The following is a 15,950-nucleotide window of genomic DNA, read 5'->3' as shown; positions in this document are numbered from 1 at the left end:
TTGCAATGCATTACAACATAGTTTACATGACACAATATATACAAAAGATGCAGGACATAATTCACACTACGATGCAATTGGTGTCTCCAGCGGTAAGAGCGTGACAATTCAGTCCACACCTTTTACAATATTATGATGACATTTTGCTTCCAATGTTGCCCTTATACTGCAGGTATACATCTTTCCGATAAAGCAGGAGGAGTGTTAAACTAATTTTCACTGAGGGTCCCATCAGCATTATGGATTCCTTCAAAGAGTTGCATGTAATTATAAAGGCTCATCCAGACATCTGTGTAACATGGTACAAGCACGGACTGCAATGCACAGTCTGGACAGGGGCTATAAGACAGCTGTCCCTGGTTAGTAGGACTTTAAGACATATGTCCCTTGCTAGTAGGGCTATAAGACAGCTATCCTGGTTGGTAGGGCTATAAGTCAGCTGTCCCTGGATAATAGGGCTAAAAGAGCTGTTCCTGCGTAGTAGGGCTAAGAGCATTGTCCCTGGGTAGTAGGGCTTAGAGAGCTGTCCCTGGGTAGTAGGGCTAAAGCATGGTCCCTGGGTAGTAGGGCTTAGAGAGCTGTCCCTGGGAAGTAGGGCTTAGGGAGCTGTCCCTGGGTAGTAGGATTTTGAGAGATGTCCCTAGGTAGTAGGGCTAAGACAGCTGTTCCTTAGTTGAAGGGCTAAGAAACTGTCCCTGGATAGTAGGGCTTAGATAGTTGCGCCTGGGTAGTAGGGCTTAAAGAGCTGACTCTGAGTAGTAGGCTAAGAGAGCTGTTCCTTGGTCAAAGGTTTAAGAGACCTGTCCCCAAGTTGTAGGGCTTAGGCTGGTTTCACATTAGCGTTTTTTAGCGTAGCGCATTGTGTGCTATAGGTCGCATGCGATCTGATAAACAAATTAAATAAAATATTGTGAGTAAGCTCACCTGATAGGGTTGTGACAGTCACAATTCCTATAAAAGCATGCAAAGGCTGCTGCTGGACCACCAATAAAATGCTATGCTGAAAATGAGGAATACGCTGGTTCAGAGTCCGTGCTGCCCAAAGTTCAAAGGTGTAGTCACGCACAAGGAAAAAAGCATGAATGCAATTTATTGTGTCAATAAGTTTCAAAGCTTTCAAACCTCTTCAACAGGATCAAATCACAATGACAGCATTCATTTTCTTCATAATAATGACACAGGGAAAAAGTATTGAATACGCTTGCAGAAATTTGATTTTGTCCCATTCTTCCAGACTCTCTTTCCATGGGCTCCTTCTACAAATTCTGAATTTTGGTTCCTTCCATAAATTTTCTATTAGATTCAGGTCAGGTGATTGGCTCGCCCATTGGAGTAGCTTTATTTTCTTTCTCTGAAATCAAATGATAGTTTCCTTCGCTGTGTGTTTGGATCATTGTTTTGCTGAAATGTCCACTCTCGTTTCATCTTCATCATCCTGGTAGATGGCAGCAGATGTTTTTTAAAGAATGTCTTGGTACTTTTGTCCATTCATCCTTCTTCAAATATATGAAGTTTGCCAGTGCCGTATGCCGAAAAACAGCCCCACATCATGATGTTTCCACCTCCATACTTCACTGTTGGTATGGTGTTTTTGGGGCAATATGCAGTGCCTTTTGGTCTCCAAACATGGTGTGTGTTAGGGCATCTTACCAGACGATATTCTCCCATTATTTCACAGGCCTGTTTAAATGTTGTTGTTCAAACTTTAAATGAACTTCAACATAACTTTTGTTCAGCAATGGACTTGTCATGGTTCCACCACTCATTGTGTAATGGACTCAGTGAGTGACAGCTCAGCCACCTTATAGCATCAGGGTCACGCTGAGCTGTCAGCATTGTGAGTGACAGTTCAGCTGTCCAATCTGGGGCAGAGGCATGCTGAGCTGTCAGTTTAATGAGTGACAGCTCAGTCATCCAGTCTGTGGCAGAGGCATGCTGAGCTGTCAGTATTATGAGTGACAGCTCAGTCGTTTAATCTGAGGCAGTGGTGTGCTGATCTGTTAGTAATGTGAGTGACAGGCCAACTGCTTTTGCTTTTGTCTTACCCCTCTTTTTATGATGAGCTCTCTTAGTATCTGACCCCGGGCCTCTTGACTACCCTGTCTCACGGCTTCTCGGTGAGTAGTGACTCAGTGTCATATATGTGACTGTGTGTCGCAAGAGGCTTGCATACACTCTTCATTCAAGGAATTAATCTAGGGGTGAAGTGACCCTTTTGGATCCACAGGTGCTTCACTAAATATTTATACCATTAGAATGTGAAAATTAAAAATTACCTTTTCACTAAAATGTGCTTTAGCCCACATTTTTTTTAACTTACAAGTGGTAATAGGAGAAAATAAACCCCACCATTTATAAAGCAATTTTTCACAAATGCGCAATACACTATATATTGTTGAAAACTAAATATTTAGGCAGACGGCAGGGTTCGGAGGGTAAGAAATGCTATTTGGCTTTTGGAGCACAAATTCTCCTGAAATAGTTTGTGTGTGCCACATGTAGAGCTCTCAAGGTGTCTGAACAGAAAAAAAAACCTCGAAAGGACCCCATTTCAGAAACTCAAGTAATTAAATTATGAGTGGAGAGCATATTGAATGTGAAGGTGCTTCACAGAATTTTATAATGTTTGGTTGTGGAAACTAAAAATAACTTTTTCCCTTAAGTGTTGTTTTAAGCCCAAATTTTTCATTTTCACAGTGGTTTATAGGAGAAAATGGACCACACATTTTGTAAAGAAATTTCACTCGACCACAACAATACCCAATCTAGCTTGCTGTTCCTGAATCCATTACTTCGCCTGGAGCCATCATAGCTACTGGCATAGCGTAATAATGATATCAGTGGTAATTTTTACAGACAATCTACTAGACCAGTATTTCCCAAACTCCAGTCCCCATGGTTTCCAACAAATCATGTTTTCAGGATTTCCTTAGTACTGCACTGGTGATAGAATTATTATCTAGGCATCAGAAATTGCCACATGTTATTTCACCTGTGCAATGCTAAGGAAACCCTGAAAACATGGTCAGTGAGGACATGAATTTGAGAAACACTGTAGTTGACAGTGCCTTCAGCAAAGCCTGTGCATTTAAGGACGCTTTTCTTTGGCCAAGACATGTAAGTGGTAACCAAGAAGGCATTTACTTGCCACTGATTGGTAACACAGAGAGCCGTCTCTCTCTGCCAAATCCCTTAGATGCCAAAGTAACTGTTTAGGGGTTAAACTGGCGGGATTGGACTTATCTCCCATCCCAAGTGTTGAAATGGGAACTTGGCTGTCAGTCAAATCCAGGCTCCTGCAGTAATCACACAAGCATAGATTCTGTTCCAATATGACCACTATAACTTAGTCTAGTGGTCGATGCAGTTAAGTTTAGTGATACTCAAGTACTGGGCAACAACCACTGAACAGTGTAATTGAGATGTACTGTTTTCCTCAATACACTATTTGGAGGTTGGGCTAATTGTTGGGATGCCTGGTGTTGTACCTCCACCAATCTGATATTGTTGACCAAACCTACAGATAGATCATCAATACAAAAGAAGTGAAAACAAGAAATGGGCGGTTCGTTTGTCAGGGGACTTTGGTACATTGGCCTTGTCAGTTATCTCTGTCCGTGAGATGGGAGACTCACAAATCCTCCTTTCCGGTATCCCATCTGAAGCTTTTGATTACCTAGACTGGAGCGACAATGTCTGTGTATCATACGCAATTGCGACATCATGCCAGTCCGGCTAATCAAAATCCACTCCAGAAATTCTTTAAAGAAAGCGATTCGCAAGCCTCCTATCCATTGGCCGGAAACTGTAGACCTGTCCAATGGACCAAAGTCCTGAAAATCGATATTCCTATCTCTAGTGGAAACCACTTTTAAGTGTGATCTCTATCTAAATCAGTGCAAGTTCTAACTAAAAAAAACATAACAATACCATTCGTGCCACACCATCTATACTATGCAGTAATGTATAATATCAAAAGATTGTACATACGGTATTTAGCTTCACCATACAGCAAAAGAACGTAAATCAACTTAGTTTCAAACTGGTTAATCATCTGTTTCGCCCTGGAATCAGAAGATTAACCAGTTCGAAAATTGACGTAATCCCCAACAGGGCTCAAAAATCCACCAGATTTTAAAATGAAATTAGAGGGGACGTGCACTGGTTTTGTGTGTATGAATGATATACCTCAAGTTTTTTGTTTGGCCCAAAATAATCTAATCCGATCCTATTTTTTTTCAGAACTACAAGAAGGCTAACGCTCCATGCCATGTGTCATGACACCAATGAATGAAGTAAGAAAAACGTACACAAAATACTTGCGGGTGAGAACAATGAAATGAAGCTTTATTTGGGATTCCAATGCAGGCATGTGGGATGTAGTTATGAAATAAATGTATTTTCCATGGCATTTTATTCATTTTAATGACTACTTATTCTATTGAGAAGATACGTATGTGCAAGTGTTACTATAATTGTACTTATTGAGTTGTGGGTTAGAGAAGCACTCTCATCAAAGTTTTTATCCTCTTAATATATTGCAGTCATCATATTATACAGCACTGAGTACTTACAATTGCTCATTTTGCACCTCTGACCAGTTAATTCTTCTCTTTTTCATTAGGGCTATGCATCATGTGATTACAAACTGACTAACTTTGATAGGACTGCTTCTTTAAATTACATGTTTGAGAAATAGTTAAAGTAGTTCTATTTGGAAAAACCTGGAATTTTTTCAATAAGCAGAGAGATTTTGTACAATGAAAGGCTATAGTTCTGCCTGAAATCTTCATAAGTTATTTGTCATGACAGATTTCATGCCAATGATAAAAAAAATCTATTTGACTGTGTGAATAATTGCAGATTTGGGATTTTTCTTGCCCTGGTTTTTAAATCTAAAATTGTGTAATAATTATTTTATTAGAGATAAAAAAGTGACTGTTCCATCTTTAGTTACTTACAGCACTCCTGTGGATCCGTCACCTCATTTGCTTTCCTATGATGTTCATCAAACATATTTGGCCATCCGTTGTTGTCTTCTGCAATAGGAAAGGTTAATCATGTATTGATTTGTATGTACTGCTAACATATTCCAGATTGCAACTATGCAGAACCAAAGAGACATGATATAAGTAAACCTATTATAAATTTGTATGAAATTAAATGTCCAAATTTTATGGTCCGTATTACTGCTACAATTCCTAGTTTAACGCCTTCCTGACGTGCGTGGTATATATACGGCACCGTGGGAGCTGCGTTCCTAAAAATCACCGTATATATAAAGGCGCCATGATCACGCGGGCTCACACTGAGCATCCACTGCTAACAAATGCGGGTGTCAGCTCTATATGCTAGCCCATGATTGGTGCTAGCACTGATTGCGGGTGTTTAACCCCTGTGATGCTGCTGTTAATAGTCATAGTGACATCACGAGAGACATCCCTCTCTGTTTCCATCAGCACAGCGAGAAAGACAATCATGGGGTTACCCAGGGATGGTGGCCTGTCAGCTCATGCTGAGAGCACAAGCTGACAAGCTTATATCACACGAAGAACGGCGTAAAAAATAAATAAAACCAATTCTTCACTTGCTGTTGATTTGTCCTTTCTGCATCCCAAAGATCGCAATAAGGCTTGGCTCACATTTTTCCTGCACTCTACACTATACGCTTACACCTGGGATTCTGTGTAAACCTCTGAAATACGAGATTCAGACTGAACCCCCGATGGAAGATTCCCTATAATGAGGCAGTGTGGATGCTGTCTGGCAGCCAGTGATTCGTCTGTATCCGTCTTTTTAGGCATGCATAAAAGCACAGTCCGCCACAGTTTTGTGCACTTCTGAAAAGAAGAACGCTGAACAGAGGCCAGGCAGGGTCTAAAGTAACTGTGCTGCTTCATTATAGTGAGTGCCTCCCTCGAGGGTTTCTGAATCATGTCACTCAGAGATTTAGATGGAGATCCCGATGTAAGTGCTCAGCATAGAGCACTAGATGTGTTCCCAAAGCTTCAACTCAGTCCACAAAAAAAGTGAATCCCCACCCAACTCCATCATCTGTCAATGGTAATATAGGGGGCTCCCACATTACTGGTAGTACAAAGGCTCTGTAAAAGCCCTATAGCTCCTCACCCCCCAAAAGAAATTCAGCAAATTCTGCACTTCCAAGTCCAAATGCCCCCCTCCTTTCTAAGCCGCAAAGGGACATAAACCACATTTAGTATCCACATATTTGGCATTTCTGTAGAAGTGACAGCCCACCTAATTTACAGATGCATGTCTCCAGAAGCATGAGTTGGTCACTACAACGTATTGGGCACTACAACATACTGGTGACTACTATGTACTTATACTAGTGACTACAATGTATTGAGCACTATAATGGCAGTTTGCAATTTTCACTCAGCAACATCCACTTTTGCTTGTTTCTTGAAAACATCCATGTTGTCAAAATCATCACTATACTTGTAGGTAAATTCCCAAAGGGGTATAATTATGAAAATGGGGTCACTTGAAGGGGGATTCTACTCTTCTAGTACTTAGGGGCTCTGTAAATGGAGTCCTCAAACTATTCTAGCAAAATCTGTGATCCAGGAGGAAAAGAGCACTCAATCGATCCCAAGTCTCGCCGTATGGCTAAGCAGTACTGTACAGTCATATATGGGGTATATCCACATTCAGCAGAAATTGCAGGACAGATGTTTTGGTTCCATTTTTACTCATTTCTAAGTGTAAAATCTGGGGATAAAATAAAATATTGGTGGAAAAATGTAATTTTTTTTTCTTAACTGCCCAATGGTATAAAATTATGTGACAGACCTGTGGTGTCAATATGATAACTGCATAAGTAGATCAATTCATCTAGAGGTGTAGTTTGTAAAATGGGGTCACTTATGGGGGGTTCTGCTGATCTGGCACCTCAGGGGCTTTACCAATGTGACTTGACACCCTCAAACCAGTTCAGCAAAATCTGAACTCCAATATGGCAATTATTCCCTTCTGAGCTTCGCAGTGTACCTCAAATGTAGTTTTTGACCAAATATGGGGTATATGTATGCTCAGGAGACATTGCACAGTGAATTTTGGTGTCCATTTTCTCCTGTTACCCTTGTGAAAATAAAAAAATTGGGGCTAAAAAACATTTTTGTGGGGAAAATTTGTTTTTTTTTCAATTTTCACGGCTCAATGTTATAAACTTCTATGAAGCACTTGGGGGTTCAAGTTACACTGCACACATCTAGATAAGTTCCCTGATGGGTCTAGTTTCCAAAATGGGGTCACTTGTGGGTATTTTCCACTGTTTAGGCACATCAGGGGCTCTCCAAATTTAACATGGCATCCGCTAATGATTCCAGCAAATTTTGCTTTCAAAAAGTTAAATGGTGCTCCTTCCCCTCTGAGCCCTGTTGTGCACCAAAACAGTTTTTTTCCCCACATTTTGGCCTACTCAGGAGAAATTGCGCAACAAATTGTGCGGTGCAATTTTTCCTATTCCCCTTGTGAAAATGCAAAACTTGTGGCTAAAAAATATTTTTGTGTGAAAAATGTGATTTCTTTTACTTTTATGGCTCAATGTAATAAAAGTCTGTGAAGCACTTGGGGATTCAAGATGCTCATCACACATCTAGGCAAGTTCTCTGAGGTGGTCCAGTTTCCAAAATGGTGTCACTTGTGAGCAGTTTCCACTGTTTAGGCACATCATGGGTTCTCTAAATGCGACATGGTATTATGCTAATTATTCTAGCAAATTTTACATTCAAAAATTCAAATGGCATTCCCTCTCTTTCGAGCCCTGCCGTGCTCCAAAAAAGTGCTTTTACCCCACATATTGGGTGTCAGTGTACTCACGAGAAATTGAACAACAAATTGTATTGTGCAATTTCTCCTTTTACTCTTGTAAAAATAAAAAAATTGGGGCTAAAAACATTTTTGTGTGAAAAACGTAGTTTTTTTTATTTTCACTGCTCAATGTTATAAACTTCTGAGAAGCACCTTGGGGTTCCTAGTGCTCACCACATATCTAGATAAGTTACCTGAGAGGACTAGTTTCCAAAATGGGGTCACTTGTGAGCAGTTTCCACTCTTTAGGCACATAAGGGGCTTCCTAAGCGCGACATGGCATTTTTCAAAATGTCAAGTAGCGCTCCTTCCCTTCCGAGCTCTGGCATGCACCAAAACAGTAGTTTTCCCCAACATATGGGGTATTGGTGTTCCATTTTTCCTGTTACCCTTGTGAAAATAAAAAAATTGGGTCTAAAGTAAAATTTTTGTGAAAAAAAGTTAAATGTTCAATTTTTCCTTCCACATTCCATTAATTCTCATGAAGCACCTGAAGAGTTAATAAACTTCTTGAATGTGGTATTGAAGACCTTGAGGGGTGCCGTTGTTAGAATGGTGCCAGTTTTGGACATTTTCTATCAGATAGGTCCATCAAAGTCACTTCAAATGTGATGTGATCCCTAAAAATGGGAAATTGCTGGTCAAATTTTAACCCTTATAACTTCCTAACAAAAAAAATGATGTTTCAAAATTGTGCTGATGTAAAGTAGGCATGTGGGAAATGTTATTTACTAACTATTTATTGTTACATAACTCTTAAGGGCATAAAATATAAAGTTGAAAAATGGCAAAATTTTCCACATTTTCACCAAATTTACGATATTTTCACAAATAAAAAGCAAGTCATATCAAACAAATTTTAATGCTATCTTGAAGTACAATCTGCCATGAGAAAATCTCAGAATTGGTGGGATCCATTGAAGTGTTCCAGAGTTATTACCACATAAAGTGACACTGGTCAGAATTGTAAAATTTAAATTTAGCTTGGTCAGGAAGGTGTTGACACTGGGTCTCTTCATCTAAATTTGCAGCATCATAGGCATATATGATGCTCTCCATTTGAGCCCTTTTTGGATCTTTGTGGGCGTAAGGCCAGGTTCACATTGCGTTAGGGCAGTCCAATCAACGCATGCATTAAACGGACTGCGCTAACGCAACTCTTTTTTATGATCGCGTTATGCAATCACGCTAGCGCAGATGCTCCATCTGCGCTAGCAGTGCCGGACCCGCGAATGCTGTAGACCGTGTCCGAGGGTCCGTCACAGCATGACGGCACATTGCTAATGCATGCCGATTATGACATGCTTTAGCGGTGCGCTACGTTATGGCAGTCTATGGGTGCGTTAACGGATGTGTTACATTGCGTTAATGACGCTTTGTAACGCAATCCGTTAAACGGACTGCCATAATGCAGTGTGAACCACCCCTGACACTGACGGTAAAATATAGCCTCTAAACTGTTGGGTGAATAAAGAACGGTATACAACTCTGGCAAAAATTAAGAGACCACCACATCAAATCCCTGTCAAGGGCAGCCCATTCTCCAGACCTGATCTCCATTGAAAACCTCTGGAGTGTAATCAAGAGGATGATGGATAGTCACAAGCCATCAAACAACACAGAGGAACTGCTTAAATTTTTGCGCCAGAAGCAGTGTGAAAGACTGGTGTAAAGCATGCCAAGACGCATGAAAGCTGTTTTTAAAAATCATAGTTATTCCACAAAATATTGATTTCTGAACCCTTCCTGAGTTAAAACATTAGTATTGTTGTTTCTAAATGATTATGAACTTGTTTTCTTTGCATTATTTGAGATCTGAAAGCACTGGGGTTCTTTTTTAATTTTGACCATGTTTCTTTGTCAGAAAAAAATACAAACTTTATTGCTTGGAAATTCGGAGACATGTTGTCAGAAGTTTATAGACTAAAAAAACAATGTACATTTTACTCAAAAATATACCTATAAAGAGAAAAACTAGACAAACTGAACATTTGAAAGTGGTCTCTTAATTTTTGCCAGAACTGTATCTTTTTTATGTAAAAAACTTATAGATTAAAAGTGCAAAAAGTGGTAATACATTTTTAAAAAAAATTAGATATTACTGCATTATACAAACCTGTACCAGTATACTTATTTTTGGGGGGCATTTCACTATTAGCAAATTATTTCAGGCTTAGTAATAAAAGCCGTAAGACTACTTTAACTTACTGTACCCTAATGCCTATGCTAAAAAAAGCGTACTGAAAGTTTTGCAATAATTTTTCTTCAAATGGATTTAAAATAACTTGGAGTGAAAGGGATTTATTAATAAAAAATGAAAGTCATGGCTAGAAGTATTACAGAGATACAAGCAAGTGGACAGCATGGGCATTCTTTTCATGCTATGTCTATTGTGCACAGTGTCAACGGTATATATTTATAAAAAAAGAGCAATTTTCTCAACAGTTTTGTTTAGAAAAATTACTCTAAATTACTATAGACCTTACAAAAGGCTTATAATGTACATGATCTATTGGGGAGAAAGATGTGGATGAATAATAATTACAGCTGTATGGATGCACCTGCATTGATGTTTTATGGAAGTCAGTAGCCTTAGCTGGTAGGTCATACAAGATTTTGTGATAGAACTAGTTCAGAATGTGGAGGAATTTACTAATGGATTTAAGCCAGTTTTCTGTCTGAAAAAGTAAAAAATTATGGAGTATGCCATAACTGAGGAATAAATAGCTTTTTTAGTGTTTGTGATGGACTTGACAGTTTAAAAAAAAGGCAGGGCTTAGCGAGAGACCGCATGGGAGTCAGCTCATCAGATTTCCTGTATTTAGTGCCGTAAATTGTGGTAAACAATTTTATTTTCTCATGCACAAAAGGTCAGAGATGCACTAAATCGATTAGGAGGCATGTGTATGAAAAGTTGGTCTTCGTAAACTCACCCCTTCTTTGTTAGCTGTATAGACACAGCTCTCTATTCAGAATTCTGTTAATTAATATCTTAATACTGCAAACTCCCTCCCCTAAATTAAAGATTGACAACTCTTTACTTATTTACAGTTACATGCTTTGGAAATCTAGTGTAAAAGTTGTTTGCAACCGGGGTCACTAAATGTGAAAATCAAGAGTTTTTCTTTTCCCTAAGTTTGTACTACACATGTGCCAATGGCTGAGTGCTGTACAAGAAGAATCATAGAATCATAGAATCATAGAATCGTAGAGTTGGAAGGGACCTCCTGGGCCATCTGGTCCAACCCCCTGCTCAAAGCAGGATTCGCTAAATCATCCCAGTTAGATGTCTGTCCAGCCTCTGTTTGAAGACTTCCATTGAAGGAGAACTCACCACTTCTCGTGGCAGCCTGTTCCACTCATTGATCACTCTGTCAAAAAGTTTTTTCTAATATCTAATCTGTGTCTCCTCCCATTCAGCTTCATCCCATTGCTTCTAGTCTTTCCTTGTGCAAATGAGAATAAAGTTGATCCTTCTACAATGTGACAGCCCTTTAGATATTTGTAGACAGCTATTAAGTCTCCTCTCAGTCTTCTCTTTTGCAAACTAAACATTCCCAAATCCTGCAACCTTTCCTCATAAGACAGGGTTTGCAGACCGGTCACCATTCTGGTCGCTCTTTTCTGAACTTGCTCCAGTTTGTTGATGTCTTTTTTAAAATGTGGTGCCCAAAATTGGACACAATATTCCAGATGAGGTCTGACCAAAGAGGAGTAGAGGGAAATAATTACTTCACGTGTTCTAGACTGTATGCTTCTGTTAATACATCCTAGAATTGCATTTGCCTTTTTTGCTGCTGCATCACACTGTTGACTCATATTCAGTCTGTGATCTATTAGTATACCCAAGTCTTTTTCACATGTGCTGTCACTTAGCCCTATTCCTCCCATTCTATATATGCTTTTTTCATTTTTATTGCCCAGATGTAGTACTTTGCATTTCTCCCTGTTAAAAACCATTCTGTTAGTTGCTGCCCACTTCTCCAGTTTATTTAAATCTTTTTGAATCCTCTCTCTCTCTTCTCTAGTATTAGCTATCCCTCCTAGCTTTGTGTCATCAGCAAATTTAATCAGTTTACCCTCAATTCCTTCATCTAAATCGTTGATAAAGATGTTGAACAATACAGGGCCCAGGACAGAGCCCTGTGGTACCCCACTTGAGACATTCTTCCAACTGGATGTGCAGCCATTTACGACCACTCTTTGGGTCCGATCACTAAGCCAGTTATGAATCCACCTAACAGTTGCCTTGTCCATTCCATACTTAGTCATTTTTTCAATAAGGATTGTATGAGAGACTTTGTCAAATGCTTTGCTGAAGTCAAGATATACTATATCTACAGCATTTCCTTGATCCACCCAATCAGTAATACCATCATAGAAGGAAATTAAATTAGTCTGACATGACTTATTAGTTACAAACCCATGCTGACTCTGTTTAATCACTTCATTCTTATCCAGGTATTGACATACATGTTGTTTAATAATTTGTTCAAAGATCTTTCCTGGTATAGAAGTCAGACTCACCGGCCTATAGTTGCCTGGGTCCACCTTCTTCCCCTTTTTGAAGATAGGAACAACATTTGCTCTTCTCCAGTCTTCTGGCACTTCTCCTGTTCTCCAAGAATTTTCAAAGATTATGGAGAGGGGTTCAAAAATTTCTTCTGCTATCTCCTTCAGTACTCTGGGGTGTAATTCATCTGGACCTGGAGACTTGAATACATTTAGGTTAGCTAAGTGTTTCCTCACTATCTTTCTGTTTATAGATATCCTGGATTCTTCTATTCCCTTAATAGGACAGTGAATAACAGTTGATGTTACATTTCCTTTCTGAGAGAAAACAGATGCAAAATAGGAATTTAAAAGTTCAGCCTTCTCAACATCCTGTCTTACCATTTCATCATTTTCATCCTGTAAAAATCCTATAGCATCTTTGACTTTTCTTTTACTTTTGACATATCCCCAAAATCCTTTATTATTGCTTTTGACATCTCTTGCAAGCCTCAATTCATTTTCAGCTTTAGATAATCTGATTTGTGCCTTGCAGGTTCTGCAGACAGCATTATATTCTTCTTTAGATATGCCTCCTTCTTTCCATTTTATAAACATTTTTTGCTTCCTTTTTAGCATGTGCTTAAGTTCTGTGTTCATCCATCCTGGTTTCCTTAAATGCTTCCTATTCTTCCCTCTTTTCGGAATTGTTAACAACTGTGCTTTGAGAATTTCATTTTTCAAGATTTCCCATCCTTCCTGGACATTTTTGTCTTTAAGGATATCCAGCCATTGGATCCCTCCAATTCTCTTTCTGAATCCCTTAAAATCTGCCTTTCTGAAATCTAACCTTGACGTCTGAGTCTTCATAGGTCTTCCGCCTCTAGTTATCCAAAATTCTAAAATAGCATGGTCGCTACCTCCTAGGGTCCCAGTCACTTTTACCTCCTCAACCATTTCCTCCCTGTTTATAAGGATTAGATCCAAGGTAGCAGTTCCCCTTGTTTTCTCCTTTACCTTTTGGAAGATAAAGTTGTCAGCAAGAGAGGATAAGAATTTCCTTGACCTGTTAGTTTTGCCTGAGAGAGATTCCCAACAAATGTCTGGATAGTTGAAATCTCCCATGACAACTATGTCATATTTTTTGGAGAACTTGGCCATTTGATGCATAAAGAGTTCATCCATATCTTCAGCTTGCACAGGCGGCCTGTAGTAAATGCCTACAATGGTGTCCTTTCCATTGTTCTGTCCTTGTATTCTTACCCAAACAGTTTCCGCAGAACTCCCAGTAAGACCCAGATGGAGCCCAGAGAGCAAGGCTAGGATGCGCTACAGCTTCAGAAAATTCATGTACTCATACCTTCCAACTTTTTACAAAACAGAAAGAGGGACAAACCATGCGGCACAACACAACATTTGCTTCCCACGCCCTTAGCCCCATCCCAAACCCCACCCATTTACCATTTCTTTGTACCCTGGCAGGAGGAGATGTCAGAGAGGATGGTGATTATTGCATTTTTGCTGCATTTTTTCCCTTTTCCCACTTATTTGATGTGTTTTGGGGCAGATATGCAGCATGGTTTTGCAATGTGTTTTTTATAGTGCATGAAAACTTTGATTCTGCACATAAAAATGCAACTCTGTTTTTTACACAAAATTGTTTAGTCTCGATAAAGAAGTCTCTAGATATAAAAAGCACCAAAACAGCACAAATCATCAGCATTTTTGGACGCACACAGGAAACCACATCCACTTTGCTTGGACTATGCAAAAAGTAGAAGAAAAAGGAGCATTTTCACTACATGTGAACACTTTCTAAATGTCCAGCAAACACACTCTCAAGAAGACTTCACTGCATTCCAAACAGCAACTTTCACATTCAAATTGGCCATTACTTTTTTTTTACAAACACTTTGCAATATTTTCCATCTATAATGCAGAAAACAATTGTTTTTCAGTATCAAAATAACTAATCCGTTAATGAATGGTTGATCAGAAATTCAGCTAGATTCAAGCACGGTTATTCATAGACTTGTGATGTCTTCACGATGACAAGTAAACATGGTTGGGATATGAACAGAACCGGCCAGAAAGAAAGTGGAGTATTTTGTTAAACGTTCTAAGCTTCAACTGGTGGAGGTGATGACAGTAGCAGACAACATATCTTGACTTCATGGCGTACTTCGAAAGGAAGGCAAGTTTCAAGTAATATAAAACAATAGTGTGGAAAGTTCTAGCACAAATGAAGTGAAGGGAAACGTTTCTGATAGAGTTAAAATTCACTGAGGAAAAGAAGTAAAGACAAACTACTGTCTCCAAATGCTCATCAATTGCAGAATGTGCGTTCCACATTACATTTTTTGATTCGGTTAAATAGCGTGCACAGCTGATGTGAACCAAAGCTTTGAAGAATATCTGACAAAATGTACTTCTCAGGCATGAAATGTTCGTCACTAGCTCAGGAAGAAAGTTTATACATTGCTTACGGGGAAATCAAGCACAACAGACAACCTCAGTCTGAAAACAGTGAGTGATGGTATTTTATCAAGCTTCAGTAGAATATCTGGTTTGGATTCCATCCATGGGCAGCATCCGCAGGGAGTTTGTCTGTTCTCTTTCAACTTTCATGGTTTACCATCAGAACTCCAGATTTCCTCTCCTCAAAAAAATAAATCATATTGATTCATAAGAGCAATTTACTATCCCCTTGTGTGAACTATGACCTTCTCGTGTCTCCAATTTTATGAGGACAGCGCAACTGATTCCTGGAAATCTCGGTGTAACGGTTGGGAGAACATTAAAACCAAGGTCTTCTGTTTCAATGTTTCCCAGTAAACATTTCATATAAAATCATTCCTCAATTGTTGTCCTGAAAATGTCTGAAAATGGGATGGAGTTTGAGGGGTGTTGGCTTTAATGAGGGACTAACCTTTTAGTAAAATAAGAATGTAGAATGGTCTTTCCCTTTAAACATAATTAGTGTGTGGTGGCCGTTATTGACAGAGTGGCTGTGCATTCATGGATGGCAGAAGAATGCAGGAATACGCAGATGTTGTTGAACTCAACGAAAGATGACAAACTTGATAATTGCACAGTCATACATGAGCCAACGAGCTTGATGGTAAATCTGTTTTATGAGGAGGTATCGAGCTTAAGGGGTTATCTGGGTATACAGTATTGATAACATCTATATATAATCGTCTTATTCTGTCTGTCTGTAACCAAAATCCTGCATTGCTGATTGGTCGCGGCCGCCAGGCCTTGACCAATCAGCGACAGGCGCAGTGCGCAGGCGCAGTCCGGAATTACACCCTCTAGCGACAGTGATGTCATCTCCAGTCCTTTGCGCTAAACATTACTGGGACCAGAAGATGCTGGGAGCGTGGTGAGAGGAGGGAAAGAGTCCGGGGGCCGTCGGAAGGTGAGTATATCACTTTTTTATTTTAATCTCCCGCTGGCCATATTCTAGAGAACCCGATGCTTTAGAATCGGGCCAACATCTAGTATCTACATAATAGGTCATCAATAGCAAACTGGTGGGGGTTCGACAAAGCGATCAGCAGTTTTTTCTCTGGCATCGGCTAGATGTAGACACTTTGAATGGAGCTGCTGAGTACCGGTCT

At 39.5% G+C, this 15,950-nt stretch overlaps 1 protein-coding gene across 1 annotated transcript in view; it reads right to left on the bottom strand.

Annotated features, from left to right (window-relative positions):
- Positions 1–15,950, bottom strand: part of RXFP2 (relaxin family peptide receptor 2) — a 391,242-nt gene that overhangs the window by 131,097 nt on the left and 244,195 nt on the right. The window contains exon 3 of the mRNA XM_073583177.1: positions 4,962–5,039. Coding sequence (XP_073439278.1) covers positions 4,962–5,039 — 78 coding nt within the window. The remainder of the gene's footprint in view (positions 1–4,961; positions 5,040–15,950) is intronic.

Source organism: Dendrobates tinctorius, unplaced genomic scaffold (assembly GCF_039654945.1).
Source record: "Dendrobates tinctorius isolate UK_male_01 unplaced genomic scaffold, ASM3965494v1 ptg000075l, whole genome shotgun sequence".
NCBI classification, from domain to species: domain Eukaryota; kingdom Metazoa; phylum Chordata; class Amphibia; order Anura; family Dendrobatidae; genus Dendrobates; species Dendrobates tinctorius.
Note: the sequence above shows the minus strand (reverse complement) of the source record. Positions and strands in the feature narration are given on the sequence as shown.